The 15,034-nt window shown below is 35.9% G+C and overlaps 1 protein-coding gene across 4 annotated transcripts in view; it reads left to right on the top strand.

The window, feature by feature from the left end:
* SNX7 (sorting nexin 7) overlaps positions 1-15,034 on the top strand; it is a 300,077-nt gene that overhangs the window by 102,332 nt on the left and 182,711 nt on the right. Inside the window, exon 9 of one of the 4 annotated variants that reach the window (XM_047871972.1) lies at positions 13,796-14,093. The exons of the other annotated variants lie outside the window; for them this stretch is intronic. Coding sequence (XP_047727928.1) covers positions 13,796-13,882 — 87 coding nt within the window. The 3' untranslated portion in view covers positions 13,883-14,093. Of the gene's footprint in view, positions 1-13,795; positions 14,094-15,034 lie in introns of those variants that run through there. 4 annotated transcript variants of the gene reach the window in all.

The following is a 15,034-nucleotide window of genomic DNA, read 5'->3' as shown; positions in this document are numbered from 1 at the left end:
TTTAGCAGATCTTGAGTTAGAAATCCAGACTTACTACAAAATAATAAAAACATGGACCACAAGATGGCGTTTGTAGATAATGAGTCCTTTTGCATTAACTCTGTTGCTCTTTGAAGTATTTGCAGGATTTACAAATTGAGCTTATTACTTATATTCTTGACAGATATGTAAAAGTTTTAGAAAAAATAGGCAAAATCTGTTATTTTTAAGTTGTTGATAGTTCTAAAATTACAAATTGGCAGATGATTCCAAGAAGCTGAATTTAGACTTTTCCAAAAATGAAATATAATGGGTACCATTAAGCTATTACAAAATAATAGAAGTTGCTTTCCTCTAGCAACATCATCTCTAATTTCTTTCTGGATTGATTACATCCACAATGTAAAATATACACTTCTTACAACTTTTCATTACTGTTTTGAGTCTTAGGTTTAGGTGGTAAAAAAGCAGTTATTGAAATGTTGCACATCCAAGTGGCCTAGTACATAGATGTTTACATATTTGAGCTTCAGTATTTCCTCAAATGTAGGTGATGTCATTTGTGCCCAAGATCATTTGACACAGCATTAGAATAAATAGAGGACACTCAGTCATATTTCTCATTTTTAATTTATTAAAAGACATGCAATTCTCATGGTACTGTCTAAAAGATATTTTTAGATTAGTGGGAAAAAACTAGAAGCACGACAACTTTTGGTTTAATGTGGAAATTTCTGGTTTTAAAAATATATGGTAAGATTTGACTCTTATCACATTTTCTAATAGCTTTCGTTGTTATTTTAGGCAAATTTATGGTTATTTTACTGTATTATTATAGAAATATATAAATTATGTTTTCTTAATTTGACTTATGTGATAATTTGGATAAAACTAAATTTTCTATTAGCTGTTCCACAAACATGGTGGTGGCATTATGGATGGAGACATCAAACTTTATGTTGACATTATTGCATATTGGCTAAGAGCATGGCTTTGGACAGGCAGAAGTTGTAACTTCAAACTGAGAGACCTTGAGGATTTTATTTTAGTGAGCCTCAATATCCCTGTCTATGACATGCTGAAAATAATAGTACCAACATCACAGATTTGTTTGGGTATTAAAATATATATATGTAATATGTATTTTCTCATTAACTTATGAAGCATCTCTTTGGAAATTAGTTATAATGGTAATTATCTTATAAATATCAAATGCTGAGGAAAGAGGTAAAATTTTGTTTGATGCATTTCCACACTGTGTCAAGCCAAAGAGAGCAAGACAGAATTATAAATTGTATGTAATCTCATTTCTCAACATCTTGTTGGCTACAGTTAGCCCCTGGAAGAATTCTTTTTTAGTTCTGGGATGACACTTAATGGATACACATAGGCCAAGCCCCTTATTTTGTGAATGAGTAAACAAGTCCAGAGCAGTGAAGATATCTGCCTGAAGTCACATTGTAGGACAGATTCGCTTCATACCCCGCCCCCCAGCTTGAGAAAATACTGATTCTTAAATGTACGGGCTTTCATTGGAAGCTATATTGTATCTATTGAAACACCATTTTTGTCATCATTTATTCTCTGGAAAAGTTGGTCACATCTACTTATAGGATTGCTACCCACTTACAAGAACTGAAGAATCAGTTATCTTTTCTAATGGCATAGTGTCATCACCATCTTTGCTGAAGTAGCAACAGATTTACTTTCAAAACTAGCTTTGGAATTAAAACTTATTTTTTAAATATTCTGTGTGCGTATTTAAGAAGTTTTTGAGAATGTGTGTAGGAACAAAAAGACTTTTGTTTACCTGTTGGATGTGTTTCCCCGGGCGCTGGCTCACCTTCCTAACTACAACTTTGTTTCCCATTCATGCCCTTCAAAGACAAACTAAGGTTTTTGGCCTTTGGCTACAAACTGGAGCCACCTGGGGAAAATGTGCACTGGATCCTCAATTAATGAAGATTTGTGATAAACTTTCTTTTTGGCCACCCAACATCCTGCCTAGTAGCATGCATGCACAGCATATTTATTGGCTCACTTTCACTGCAGTGATGAACATGAAGCAGTAGAAACAAGTACTGAAATCTGTAGACACAGGTTTCTTAACTATTGCATCTTAAGATGAAATTACTTGATTTTTTCAAAATTGTTAAATCAAATAAAATGATATGTGTGGAAGATTATGACACAGTATTCAACTAACAGTAGAATTCCCGTTGTTGATTCTCTGATGTTAATATGAGAATCTAAAGCTAGAATGAGCTGCTGGGTGCTGTTGAAGGTCAGGCCAACATTGATACTGGTGAGTGTGTTTGATTGTTACTCTAATTTTGATAGACATTTGCTTGCCTCACTAATTGTAATGATTTAAAAGTGTGAAAAATCAATTTCTCAATAGAAAGCAATGAGAAGCCAAATAACAGAAATATCTTTTTTTAATGCAATTCCTTTTTAAAAAGGTTTTTATTTATTTATTTTGAAAAAGAGAGAGAGAGAGCATGCACAAGCAGGGGAGGGGCAGAGAAAGAGGGAGAGAGAGAGAATCCCAAGCAGGCTCCATGCTCTCAGTGCAGAGCCAGACTCAGGGCTCGAACTCACGAGCCGTGAGATCATGACCTGAGCCGAAACCAAGAGTCAGACGCTCAATGGACTGAGCCACCTAAGTCTCCCCAGAAATATCTTTTAAACAACATGATTTATAGTTATAAACAAGTCTCACGATAGGTTTTGAGATTGTGTTGTTGTTTTGATGACTGTATCTCCTCCAATCATCACAGTCCTGGACACAGTAGATACCGAACTAAATGTTTAACTATTAGTTTAATGTAAACTAATTGTTTATGTGGTATAAACAGTCCATTTCTTGAGTCTTGAGTCTTACTTGGTTTTTCATACTTAAAAAAGCAAGAAAGAGTAAAGAGCTTTTTAAAAGAGTTTTAGGGGTTATCTTTTTTTATTTTAAAATAGATTTGTGTACAATAATTGGATAAGTATACAAATATCAGTTAACAGTTTAAGACTAAATTTGGTGGGAGGGGACAGTTAATACCCCATGTTTATTTAGAAAAAACTATCAAAATTCCAAAAGAGGTCTGGTGTCATCAGGAGGAGCTACCTAGTTCAGGGTCATTTCTTCAGCCTTGTTGGCTGAGAAGCCTGATTGGTTAGCAGCCTGAGTGGGAATCAGACTTTTATAGCAAAACACAGCATTAACAACTTTAGAGAGCAATAGAAGCCAGGATGTCAATTGATAAATATTCAGATTGAAAAATGCAGTTTTTGTGACAACCAGCTTATTTGAATGTGTAGTTCTTTACATTCTTTCTCCATAATCATCTGCATTTACTGAGTATTTATTGTATGTCTGGCATGTATTAACTAACTCATCTTCAAAGAGTATGTGCTCCTGGAAATATATAGACTTTCCAAGAGGTATGTAGGGAATCAATTTCTACACGTTCAAACTGCATATGTACATTTTCCTAAAATTTGATTAGCGTGATGCCACCCCCCCCCCCCCCGCCTCCCCTGCAGGCATGCATTTTCTTACCTACCTCTTCTTTCAAAATTGTCCTCTTTCCACTATGCAAAAGAAAGGTATTTTGTGATGGCCCAGTGACTTATTAAATGTACCCTGGTGGTCATTCAAGAAATTGGTTACTTTCCATTTGTTGATGAATAAATAGTAATAGCTATACTACTTATCAGATTTGGAATATCAAAAATGTGCTTAACCATTTGTGCCTCAGCTTTCTCATCTGTGATATAATATACATAACAGTCTTTGTTAGGTAGTAATATGAAGGTAATATATAATAAAGTAACCAGTACAATGCCTGAGCAAGTATTCATATTGACATATAGCAGGTATCATGTTATTTCTATTGTTTTTCTATGCTGATGTTCTATAACCCATATTTCAAAATACATAAATTGTTTTTCTGCCTCTAGTATGGTAGATGGTAAGGAGGTAGTTCAGTGGCTAATTTGTTTTTTTTTTTTTTTTTTTAAATTTTTTTTTCAACGTTTATTTATTTTTGGGACAGAGAGAGACAGAGCATGAACGGGGGGGAGGGGCAGAGAGAGAGGGAGACACAGAATCGGAAACAGGCTCCAGGCTCTGAGCCATCAGCCCAGAGCCTGACGCGGGGCTCGAACTCCCGGACCGCGAGATCGTGACCTGGCTGAAGTCGGACGCTCAACCGACTGCGCCACCCAGGCGCCCCTAATTTGTTTTTTTTACTAAGTTTTTCTGACCCATTAGAACTTATTTTAGAAATGAAAATGGGGACTCCAGGGTGGCTCACTGGGTGGAGTGTCCAACTCTTGTCCAACCTCAGGTCAAGATCCCAGGGTTGTGGGACAGAGCCCCGCAGCAGGCTCCACACTGAGTGGAACCTGCTTGAGAGTCTGTCTCCCTCTGCCCCTCTCCACCATTTGCACACTCTGTCTCTCAAATAAGAAAAAAAAGAAAAAAAGAAATGAAAATGTTAATTCACAATGCTAATCAGCATGGATGTCTACTGAATATCTTCCTTAGACATTTATTAAGGATGGTTGAAGCAGAATATGACAATAGAAGTTTCTTCACATGAGAATTAATGCTGTCTTTGGTGCAATTTGGATCATTTATTTGACAGGAAATCTAAATAGAACAGACTGCTCATAATTACATTTTGAATTTTACCTTGAGGACTTCAGAAGTTTATTCAAATGATAGTTTGGCGGAGTTATCAAAAAGATGTACTATCTCCTGAAAGTAGTAATTGCTTTGGGCTGCCCTGCAGGGTTAACAGATAGAATTGTGTGTGGATTTGCAGAGGATGCCAGAGGGCTCTAGTAGAAATGAGGTTCCAGGGGAAATGGGGCTCTCCCCAAATGCAAAGTATGGTCTGCTCTCTATCAGACCTTCAGTCCCAGTTAATAACTTTCCTTGTTGTGTAGACACGGTGGATAGAGCTTTAAAGAGATATATATATTGTTTTCTTTTTTAATTTCCTGCCTTTTTTATACTTAAAATTTGGTGAAGGAGATTTTTGACTATCTATAAAACTGAGTGTTAATTTCTCTCTTTTTTTTGGCATTGAAAAGAAAATACTAATAACAGCTAATATTTAATGCATGTCTGCTTATGATGTTAACTTAATTTTTTTTTTGTAAATGTTCTTCCTGAGGTTGTAGAACTTCTCTTCAATTCCTAATTTTCTGAATTTTTTTTAAATCAGAAATGGACATTATAATTTGGCAAATGCCTTTTCTGTGTCTGTTGAGATGCTCTTACATCAGTAGTCAATTACATTGATTGATATTTGAATGTTAATCCAATCTTACATTCTGGGATAAATCCCTTTTGGTCATGATATATAATTCTTTCTATAGATTGCTGGATTCGCCAAAATTTTGTTTAGAATTTTTATATCTATGTTTATGAGAGATATTGGTTAGTAGTTTTCTTCTCTTACAGTGTTTTTTGTTTTTGTAAATCGAAAAGCATTACTGTGTCTTCCATTTTCCAGTAGAGTTTGTATAGAATTAAAATGATTTCTTTCTTAATTATTTGATTGAATTTGCCAGTGATGGCATTTAGGCCTAGTTTTCTTTGTGGGAAGATATTTAACAACAGATTCAAATTCATTAGAGTATCTATTTCTTGTAGAGTAAGTTTGTGTAGTTTGTGTCTTTCAGGGAATTGGTCCATTTCTTTCAAGCTCTCGGTGTATAGGTGTAAAGTTTTCCATAATATTCCTTTATTTCCTTCAGTAGAATCTGGAGTGATGTCACTTTTCTCATTCCTAAGAGATAATAATTTATGTCATCTCTCTTCTTTTAGGTCGGTCGGGTTAATGATTATCAGTTGTTTTTTTTTTTTTTAAATTTTTTTTTTTTTTTCAACGTTTATTTATTTTTGGGACAGAGAGAGACAGAGCATGAACGGGGGAGGGGCAGAGAGAGAGGGAGTCACAGAATCGGAAACAGGCTCCAGGCTCTGAGCCATCAACCCAGAGCCCGACGCGGGGCTCGAACTCACGGACCGCGAGATCGTGACCTGGCTGAAGTCGGACGCTCAACCGACTGCGCCACCCAGGCGCCCCAATGATTATCAGTTTTATTAATCATCTTAAAGAGCTAACATTTGGTCTCATAGATTTTTTAAATATTTTTTCTCTTTTCTTTTTCACTGATTCACACTCTGTTCTTTTTAGTTTCTTTCTTTCTTTCTTTCTCTTTTTCTTTCTAGTTCTCCCTAGTTTGGGTTTAATTTGTTTTATCTATCCATCTATTAGTTTTTAGGGTAGGAACTGAAATAATTTAGACCTTGTTTTTTTTTTCTTTTTTTGGTTTATTTATTTATAATCTCTACATACAACATACGGCTTAAACTCATGACCAGAGATCAAAAGTCACATGCTGTACTGACTGAGCCAACCAGGAGCTCCTCTTCTTTCCTTTCTAAGTTTTTATTTTAATTCCAGTTAGTTAATTTATGGTATTATATTAATTTCAGATGTACAAAATAGTGATTCAAACATGTCCATGCATCACCCAGTGCTCATCATGGACCTTTCTTCTTTTCTGATAGACTTTTAGTGTTACAAATTTCTATGTACTGCCTTAGTGACCCAGAACTTTTCACATGTTATGTTTTTATTTTCACTCAGTTCAGAATACCTAAATTTACTTCTGAGTTTTTCTTTGACACCGAGGGTAATAATATATATATAAGTTTCCTGCTTAGATTTCAAATATTTGGGGATTTTTCAGATATCTCTCTATTACTGATTTCTAATTTAATTCCATTATGTTCAGGGAATAAACTTCATGTGACTTAACTCTTTTTAAGTTTATTGAGACTTCTTTTCTAGCCTGGAATATGGCCTATTTTGGTAAATGTTGTATGTGCATATGAATGAATGTGCATTTTCCTTTCTATAGATATTAGTTAGGTCCACTTGATTGATCATGTTGTTTTAGTTTTCTGTATCACTGCTGATTTTCTGTCCATAAATTCTCTCAGTTCTTGTGAGAGAGGTATACCAAAATCAATGGTAATTGTGGATTTGTCTTCTTGTGTTTCTATCAGTTTTTATTTCATGTATTTTAAAGCTCTCTCATTATATATATTTTAAGTTATGCCAAGATAAACTGATACCTTTATCAGTATGAAATAACCTTTATCTCTCATAATAATATTTGTTCTAAAATCTATTTTATCTAATATAGCCTCCTCTAGGGCAATATTTTTTATGTATTTATTTTTATTTTATTATTTATTTGTTTAATATATGAAATTTATTGTCAAATTGGTTTCCATACAACACCCAGTGCTCATCCCAAAAGATGCCCTCTTTAATACCCATCACCTACCCTCCCCTCCCTCCCACCCCTCATCAACCTTCAGTTTGTTCTCAGTTTTTAAGAGTCTCTTATGCTTTGGCTCTCTCCCACTCTAACCTCTTTTTTTGTTGTTGTTTTTCCCTTCTCCTCCCCCATGGGTTTCTGTTAAGTTTCTCAGGATCCATATAAGAGTGAAAACATATGGTATCTGTCTGTCTTTCTCTGTATGGCTTATTTCACTTAGCATCACACTCTCCAGTTCCATCCACGTTGCTACAAAGGGCCATATTTCGTTCTTACTCATTGCCATGTAGTACTCCATTGTGTATATAAACCACAGTTTCTTTATCCATTCATCAGTTGATGGACATGTAGGCTCTTTCCGTAATTTGGCTATTGTTGAGAGTGCTGCTATAAACATTGGGGTACAAGTGCCCCTATGCATCAGCACTCCTGTATCCCTTGGGTAAATTCCTAGCAGTGCTATTGCTGGGTCATAGGGTAGGTCTATTTTTAATTTTTTGAGGAACCTCCACACTGTTTCCCAGAGCGGCTGCACCAGTTTGCATTCCCACCAACAGTGCAAGAGGGTTCCTGTTTCTCCACATCCTCTCCAACATCTATAGTCTCCTGATTTGTTCCTTTTGGCCACTCTGGTGTGAGGGGATAACTGAGTGTGGTTTTGATTTGTGTTTCCCTGATGAGGAGCAACGTTGAGCATCTTTTGATGTACCTGTTGACCATTATTTTTTTAATTTTTATTTACTAAGGGCAGTTTGTGTCTTATTGGAGTGTTTAGATTATTGACATTGAAATTGATTATTGATACAGTTAGGTTTGAGTTTATTTTTTTGCAGTTTGTTTTTTATTTGTTCCATCCGTTCTTTGCTCCCATTTTCTTCTTTTTTCAACGTTTTTTTTTGTTTTTTGTTTTTTTTAATTTTTGGTACAGAGAGAAACAGAGCATGAACGGGGGAGGGGCGGAGAGAGAGGGAGACACAGCATCAGAAACAGGCTCCAGGCTCCGAGCCATCAGCCCAGAGCCTGACGCGGGGCTCGAACTCACGGACCGCGAGATTGTGACCTGGCTGAAGTCGGACGCTTAACCGACTGCGCCACCCAGGCGCCCCCCATTTTCCTCTTTATGCCTTCTTTTGGATAATAGACAATTTTGTATGATTTCACTTTAGATCTCTTGTTGTTATATTAGATATATCTTTTATTTTCTAGAGGTTATTTTCAGGTTTATGGTATGTACCTTAATCTTTTTTTTTTTTAATGTTTATTTATTTTTGAGAGAGAGAGGAACACAGTGTGAGTAGGGGAGGGGCAGAGAGAGAGGGAGATATAGAATCTGAAACAGGCTCCAGGTTCCACGCTGTCAGCACAGAGCCTGACACAGGGCTCGAACCCGTGAACCATGAGATCATGACCTGGGCTAAATTCAGACGCTCAACCGACTGAGCCACCAAGGTGCCCCACCTTAATCTTGTCAGTCTGCCTTTAAATAATATTATACCACTTAACCTATCATTTAAGAACCAACAGTCATATTCTTCATTCTCTTTCTTCTGGCCCTTATGTTCTTTTCTCGTATATTTTATTTGGACATGTATTCTAAGCCTCACCAGATCTTGTTACTATTATTATTAATTAGTCAATTATATCTTAAATAAATTTAAATAATGAGAGAAATATATATGTTTCCGTATCATTGACATGCTCTGTGGTTTTCATTCCTTTGAATGGATTCATATTTCTGTCTGGTTTTATTTCTTTTTGCCTGATGGAATTTTTCTTTTTTTAAAACATTTTTTGTAGTGTGGTCTGTTAGTGATAAATTCTATAGCTTTTGTTTGTCAGAAAATATCTTTATTCCACCCTTGTTTTTGAAGGATAATTTTGCTGGGCATAGAAAGAATTCTATCCTGACAGTGCTGTTTCTTTCACTCTAAAAATGTTACTCTGTCGTCTTCTCACTTAAAGTATTTTGGATGAGAAATACTGTCATCCCTATTTTTCCTTCTTTTGTATGCAGCATTATGATTTTTCTGTCTTATTTAAAGATTGTCTTTATCACTGATTTTGAACAATTTGGTTATAAAGTAGTTTGATGCTCTCTTCCTCATGTTTCTGATGTTTAGAGTTTGTTGAGTTTCTTGGATTTGTGGGTTTCTGATTTTTTTAATTAAGTTTGGAAAAATTCTGGCCTTTATGTTTTCACAAAGTTTTTTGGCCCTCCACCTTTCAGCTAATGACATGTATAGTATACTACTGCAAGCTGTGTCCCATAGCTCACTGGTGCTCTTTTTCTTTTTTTTTTCATTGATCTTTTTTTTCTTTCTGTGTTTCCTTTTAGATACTTTCCATTGCTGTACCTTCATGTTGACTTTTTCTTCCTCATTTTCTTATATGTCATTAATTCCATTCCTTGTATTTTTCATAGCCCACATGGTAATTTTTATCTCTGGAAGTCCAATTTGTATCTGTTTTTCATATATTCCTTGCCTCTACTTAACTCTTTGAACATCTAGGACACTTTTATAGTTTAATGTCCTTGTCTGCTAACATCGTTGTCAATTCTGGGTCAGTTTCTCCTTTTTTTTTCTCTCTCTCTCTCCAGATTTTTATTTAAATTCCAGTGAGTTAACATGCAGTGTAATATTGGTTTCTGGCATATAATTTAGTAATTCATCACTTATATACAACACTTCGTGCTCATCACAACAACTGCCCTCCTTAATCCCCATCACCTATTTCACCCATTGCCCCCCACCCACCTCCCCTCTGATAACCATCATTTTGTTCTGTATAATTAAGGGTCTGTTCTATGATTTGCCTTTTTTCCCCTATGTGTTCATTTGTTTTGTTTCTTAAATTCCACATAGGAGTGAAATCATATGTTATTTGTCTTTATCTGACTGACTTATGTAGCATAATACTCTCTAGCTCCATCTATGTCCCTGCAAATGACAAGATTTTGTTCTTTTTTATGGCTGAATAATATTCCATTGTGTGTTAGTTTCAATCGGTTGATTTTTTCTCCACATTATGGGTTGCGTTTTTATGCTTCTTTGCATCCTGGTAATCTTAATTGGATACCAGATACTGTGAATTTTGTTGTCTGCTGAATATTTTTTTATTCCTGTAGCACTTAGTGAAGTTGCTTGGACACACCTTGATCCTTTAGGGTCTCACTTCAAGATTTGTTAGATGGTACCAGATTGTAATAGATGGAAAATTATTTCCTAGTTTTGAGGCAAGACCCTTCTTTGTATTTTATCCAATATTTTATGAATTATTGGATTTTCCAATCTCTTTGGTGGGATTCTGTACTATTCCAGGCCCTGTGAGAACATGGACGCTGCTCACTCTAATCCTCACTGGTTACTTCTTTTCCTGACCTTAGGTAGTTTTCTCACATGCTTTTACTGATCATTACCCCCACTGAATACCAGAGGGAGACCCTCCACAGATCTCCAGAGTGCTCTCTCTTCACTGGTACTCTGCTCTACAAACTTCCCCTGCATTATTTTTCTATAGACTCTTAGCTCCATCTCTTCAACTCAGAGAGCCTGCCTGGCTACATCTAAGTTCACCCTGCTTCTGCCATGGCCTGGGAATCCTCTTACGGCAGTGAGTGGTATATTGGTGTGCTAGGGCTACCGTAACAAAATACCACAGACTTTAGTGGATAAACAACAAAAAATGATTTTTTTACAGTTCTGGAGGTTAGTTGTCCAAGATCAAGGTGTTGACAGGCTTGGCTTCTTGGTTTCTTCTGAGGCCTTTCTTCTTGACTTTGCAGATGGCAGCCTTCTTCCTGGTCTTCATGTCATCTTTTCTCTCTGTTGTCATTCCTATAGTCCCCTTGAATGACCAATCTCCTCTTATAAGGATACTAGTCAGATTGGATTAGGGTCCATCTTACCCTCATTTAAACTGAGTCACCTCTTTAAAGGCCTTCTTTCCAAATACTTTACATTCTGTGGTACTTCAACACATGAACTTTGAAGTACCTCACAGTGTGCTTCAACAAATGAATTTGGGGGGATAAAGTTCTGCTTATAACATGAGGATAATCATAGAGCTCATATTGTTTTTATCTTGTCTCTCAGGGATCACTGTCCTTTGTTGCCTGATGTTCAGGGTCTTGAAAACTGTTGTTTCATTTTATTTTTTTCTGATCTATCTATCTATCTATCAATCAATCATCTTTTAGCAGAAGAGCGAATCTAGTCCTTATCATACTATCTTGGCCAGCAGCAGAAGTTCTGAGCTCAAGTTCTTAACCACTTTATTATTAACCACCACACATTATTCCTCACATTGCCCTTCCACAGACATGCACAGAAATTTATAGGCTCACTCCTACTAGGAAACATTAGTTAACTCATCCTAGTCTGATCTAGATCCCACTACTATTTATTTTCATCATATGCTGTAACTTCATAGACCCTGTAGTTGATTATATTTGCTGACTTGTGTTTTTTTACTAAATCATAAGTTCCATGAGGTCCAGGATTATGCCCCAGAACCTTCACAGTGCCTGACATAGTAAGAACTCAAAAATACTTGTTGAGTGAATGGATATTTTATGTCAATCCCCCAATTATAAAGGCCTTAAAGTCTAAAAGTTGAAACATGTATCAAATGTGAGATATTTATCTTTAATGCCCTTTCATGAGGATAAACATTTAGATATAAAGACATCTGGCTTCTTTTCCTGTACCATGTTAGAGGAGGCCACTCTTGGTGGTCCCTGTCCTAACCTGGACTTCTGTTTTTTCCCTGTCTTCTCCTTCCTTATCCCTCATTCTGTTATTTTTCATCCCTATGAGACAGGTATCATAATTTTACACCTAAGGAAGTAGAAAATCAGAAAGTTAGTAACTTACTGAAGAACAAAGGCAGATTCCAGAACTGATTCATCACAGGGATTAAAATTATGCTTCTTGGCTTATACTTGGAAATTTATACTTGGTTTATACTTGGCTTATACTGGAACTTGGCTTCCAGTGCTCTCTAAAGTTTTTAAATCAAAAATGGCCCTTAAAATACTGATGGACTTGATTATTCTTATGAGATTTGTATTATTCCAAGCCCAACTTTCAAAATAAGTATATCACAAAATACTGAGTATATTACCCAGTAATTTACTCAGTAGTTTTTTTTTTTCATTTGACAATTAAGTCTTCAACAGTATCTCCTATTGTTCTCATGCAAATACCCAATTTTCTAGCCATAGTATTCATTTCCTAGGCTCTCGAGACTGCCTCAGAATCAAATCACTGCATATAACCTTTATAAAAACCTAACTTGGCAAAATGCTTCCCACTTTCTAAATCTTCAGTTTGAAAAAATATTATATGCACACACATATATGTATATACATACATAAATCCATACATACGGGCTTTTTGGAATGCAGCACGTTTATAGTTTGGAAGCTTTAAAATTTTGAGTTTGTATGGTGTTTGGGAAACCACCGGTCTGTCATTTAGTACTTGTTGTCAAAAGTGCACACAGTAAAGCTGCAAAGAGATTAGAGGATAAAGAAGTGATGTGAAAGTAGTTTAGGCAAGTAAATCAGTGTTAATCAGTCCAACTTTGGAGTGTATTGTATCAAAAATGCATACATAATTTCATCTCAGGCTGAATATATGTTAAAGTAAGTTTGCTTTAGAAGAATCCTAAATATGTGCAAACTATTAACATTATGTGTAGATAAACATCATGCAGATAACTGAGACTAGGCTAGTAGGCAGGTCAGTCCTAGACAACATCACAAAGGTGGCCACATTCCTGTTTGTGTGTCCCCACCACCTTTCGTCACTTATAATCCTTTTTCATTTCCTGTGGCACATTAGTGAGCAAGTTTCACCACCTAGTCCCAACAGACTATCATAATATAATAATTGCTCATTTTTTTTGAGCACTTACTTTGGGCTGGGAATTCTGTACAGAGATTTATACAGATTATGGAAATTTAATTTTCACTATTGCCCTAGTGGTAAGTACTATTATTAACCTAATTTATGGCTGGAGAAGCCATAGTAAAGATTCATCAACTTGCCCAAACTCACATTTGCTGTAGTGGGATTGAAATCTAATGGAGGCACATTTGCATCCCACTGCTCTGTCTAGATGCTTAACGCCTACCTCCTCAGATCCAAATATCCATCTTTTCCTCCATAATTTAGAGCAGTTTTCTTTCCTGACAGTGGGATAATACTGGATTATTTCAGCAAACTAATCCATGCTCATCTTTAAACCTTTTATGTTTTCCTTTTATTTAACAATAGTTTCCCACATTAGGAATTAACGTATGTAGAAAACGACAAGGATTCTGGCATGCTGGTGGGAGAAAGGAGCAGGGCAAATTGCTCTAGGAACAGATACAGAAGGATTTATTAATCCATTCACCGCTGAAAGTTAACAACTGCTGATTTCCTCGTGGTGTATTTCCGTTATTCAGTGCCTTGCTACATGGGAATCCTTCCTTGCATCACAGACTGACCTCCACTTGGAAGAAACCTCTGAAGATAAACCTGAATCCCACTGAGGACTTCTGTGCTATCTTTGGGAGACAGCATCTATTAACCAAAGTTACTCTTTCTGGATGGACTGTGTCCTTTATAAAGTGGATGAAAAACATTTAGCACTATCTGGAAAACCAACAGCTTGAAACTCAGGTATTCCAGATCATTGACATAAATTGGATATACTCGTGTGTGTGTGTGTGTGTGTGTGTGTGTATGTATGTATATATATATATATATATATATATATATACACATATACATACATATATATGTATATATATACACATATGTATATATGTACATATATATACACATATGTATATATATGTACATATATACGTATATATACACATATATATGTATATATATACGTATATATATGTACATATATACACACACACACAAATACATATACATGAAAATATATATAAATATTTAGCTTAGTTTTTATTTTAAATTTGTGTGCCAATAATTACATATAGAAAATTTTTTGTCCAAATATTTGTTTGTGGAACATGTCCTTTTAAATATATCATGAAGACTCAGTTTTAATAAAAAGTTTAATATAAAATGACTGGCTATGGTGTGTTCTTTTTGTACTAGTCACTCAAGCCTCTGAAGCAGATTCTGACAAGAATTCAATGTATGTGGGGCGCCTGCTGGCTCAGTTGGTGTTTGACTCTTGTTTTCTGCTCAGGTCATGAACTCAAAGTTCCTGAGTTTGAGCCCCACACTGGGCTCCGTGCTGGCAGTGTAGAACCTGATGGAATTCTCTCTCTCTCCCTCTCTCTGCCCTTCTTCTGCTCATACATTTTCTCTCTCTCTCTGTCACTCTCTCTTTTTCTCTCTCAAATAAATAAATTTAAAAAAAAAAGAATTAAGCCTGTGTTACCAAGCATACTATGCATTCATCATGATTTTCTCTAAAATCCTATTCTCTCTGACATTAGAAACTTGAAGTAAATATACAAAAATTATTTAGTGTTATAAAACTTTAATGATAATTGTTCATATTTTGGTTTGGTTAAGAGTGAAGTAATTGACGGGACGCCTGGGTGGCGCAGTTGGTTAAGCGTCCGACTTCAGCCAGGTCACGATCTCGCGGTCCGTGAGTTCGAGCCCCGCGTCGGGCTCTGGGCTGATGGCTCAGAGCCTGGAGCCTGTTTCCGATT

This window comes from Prionailurus viverrinus, chromosome C1 (assembly GCF_022837055.1).
Source record: "Prionailurus viverrinus isolate Anna chromosome C1, UM_Priviv_1.0, whole genome shotgun sequence".
NCBI lineage: Eukaryota > Metazoa > Chordata > Mammalia > Carnivora > Felidae > Prionailurus > Prionailurus viverrinus.
Note: the sequence above shows the minus strand (reverse complement) of the source record. Positions and strands in the feature narration are given on the sequence as shown.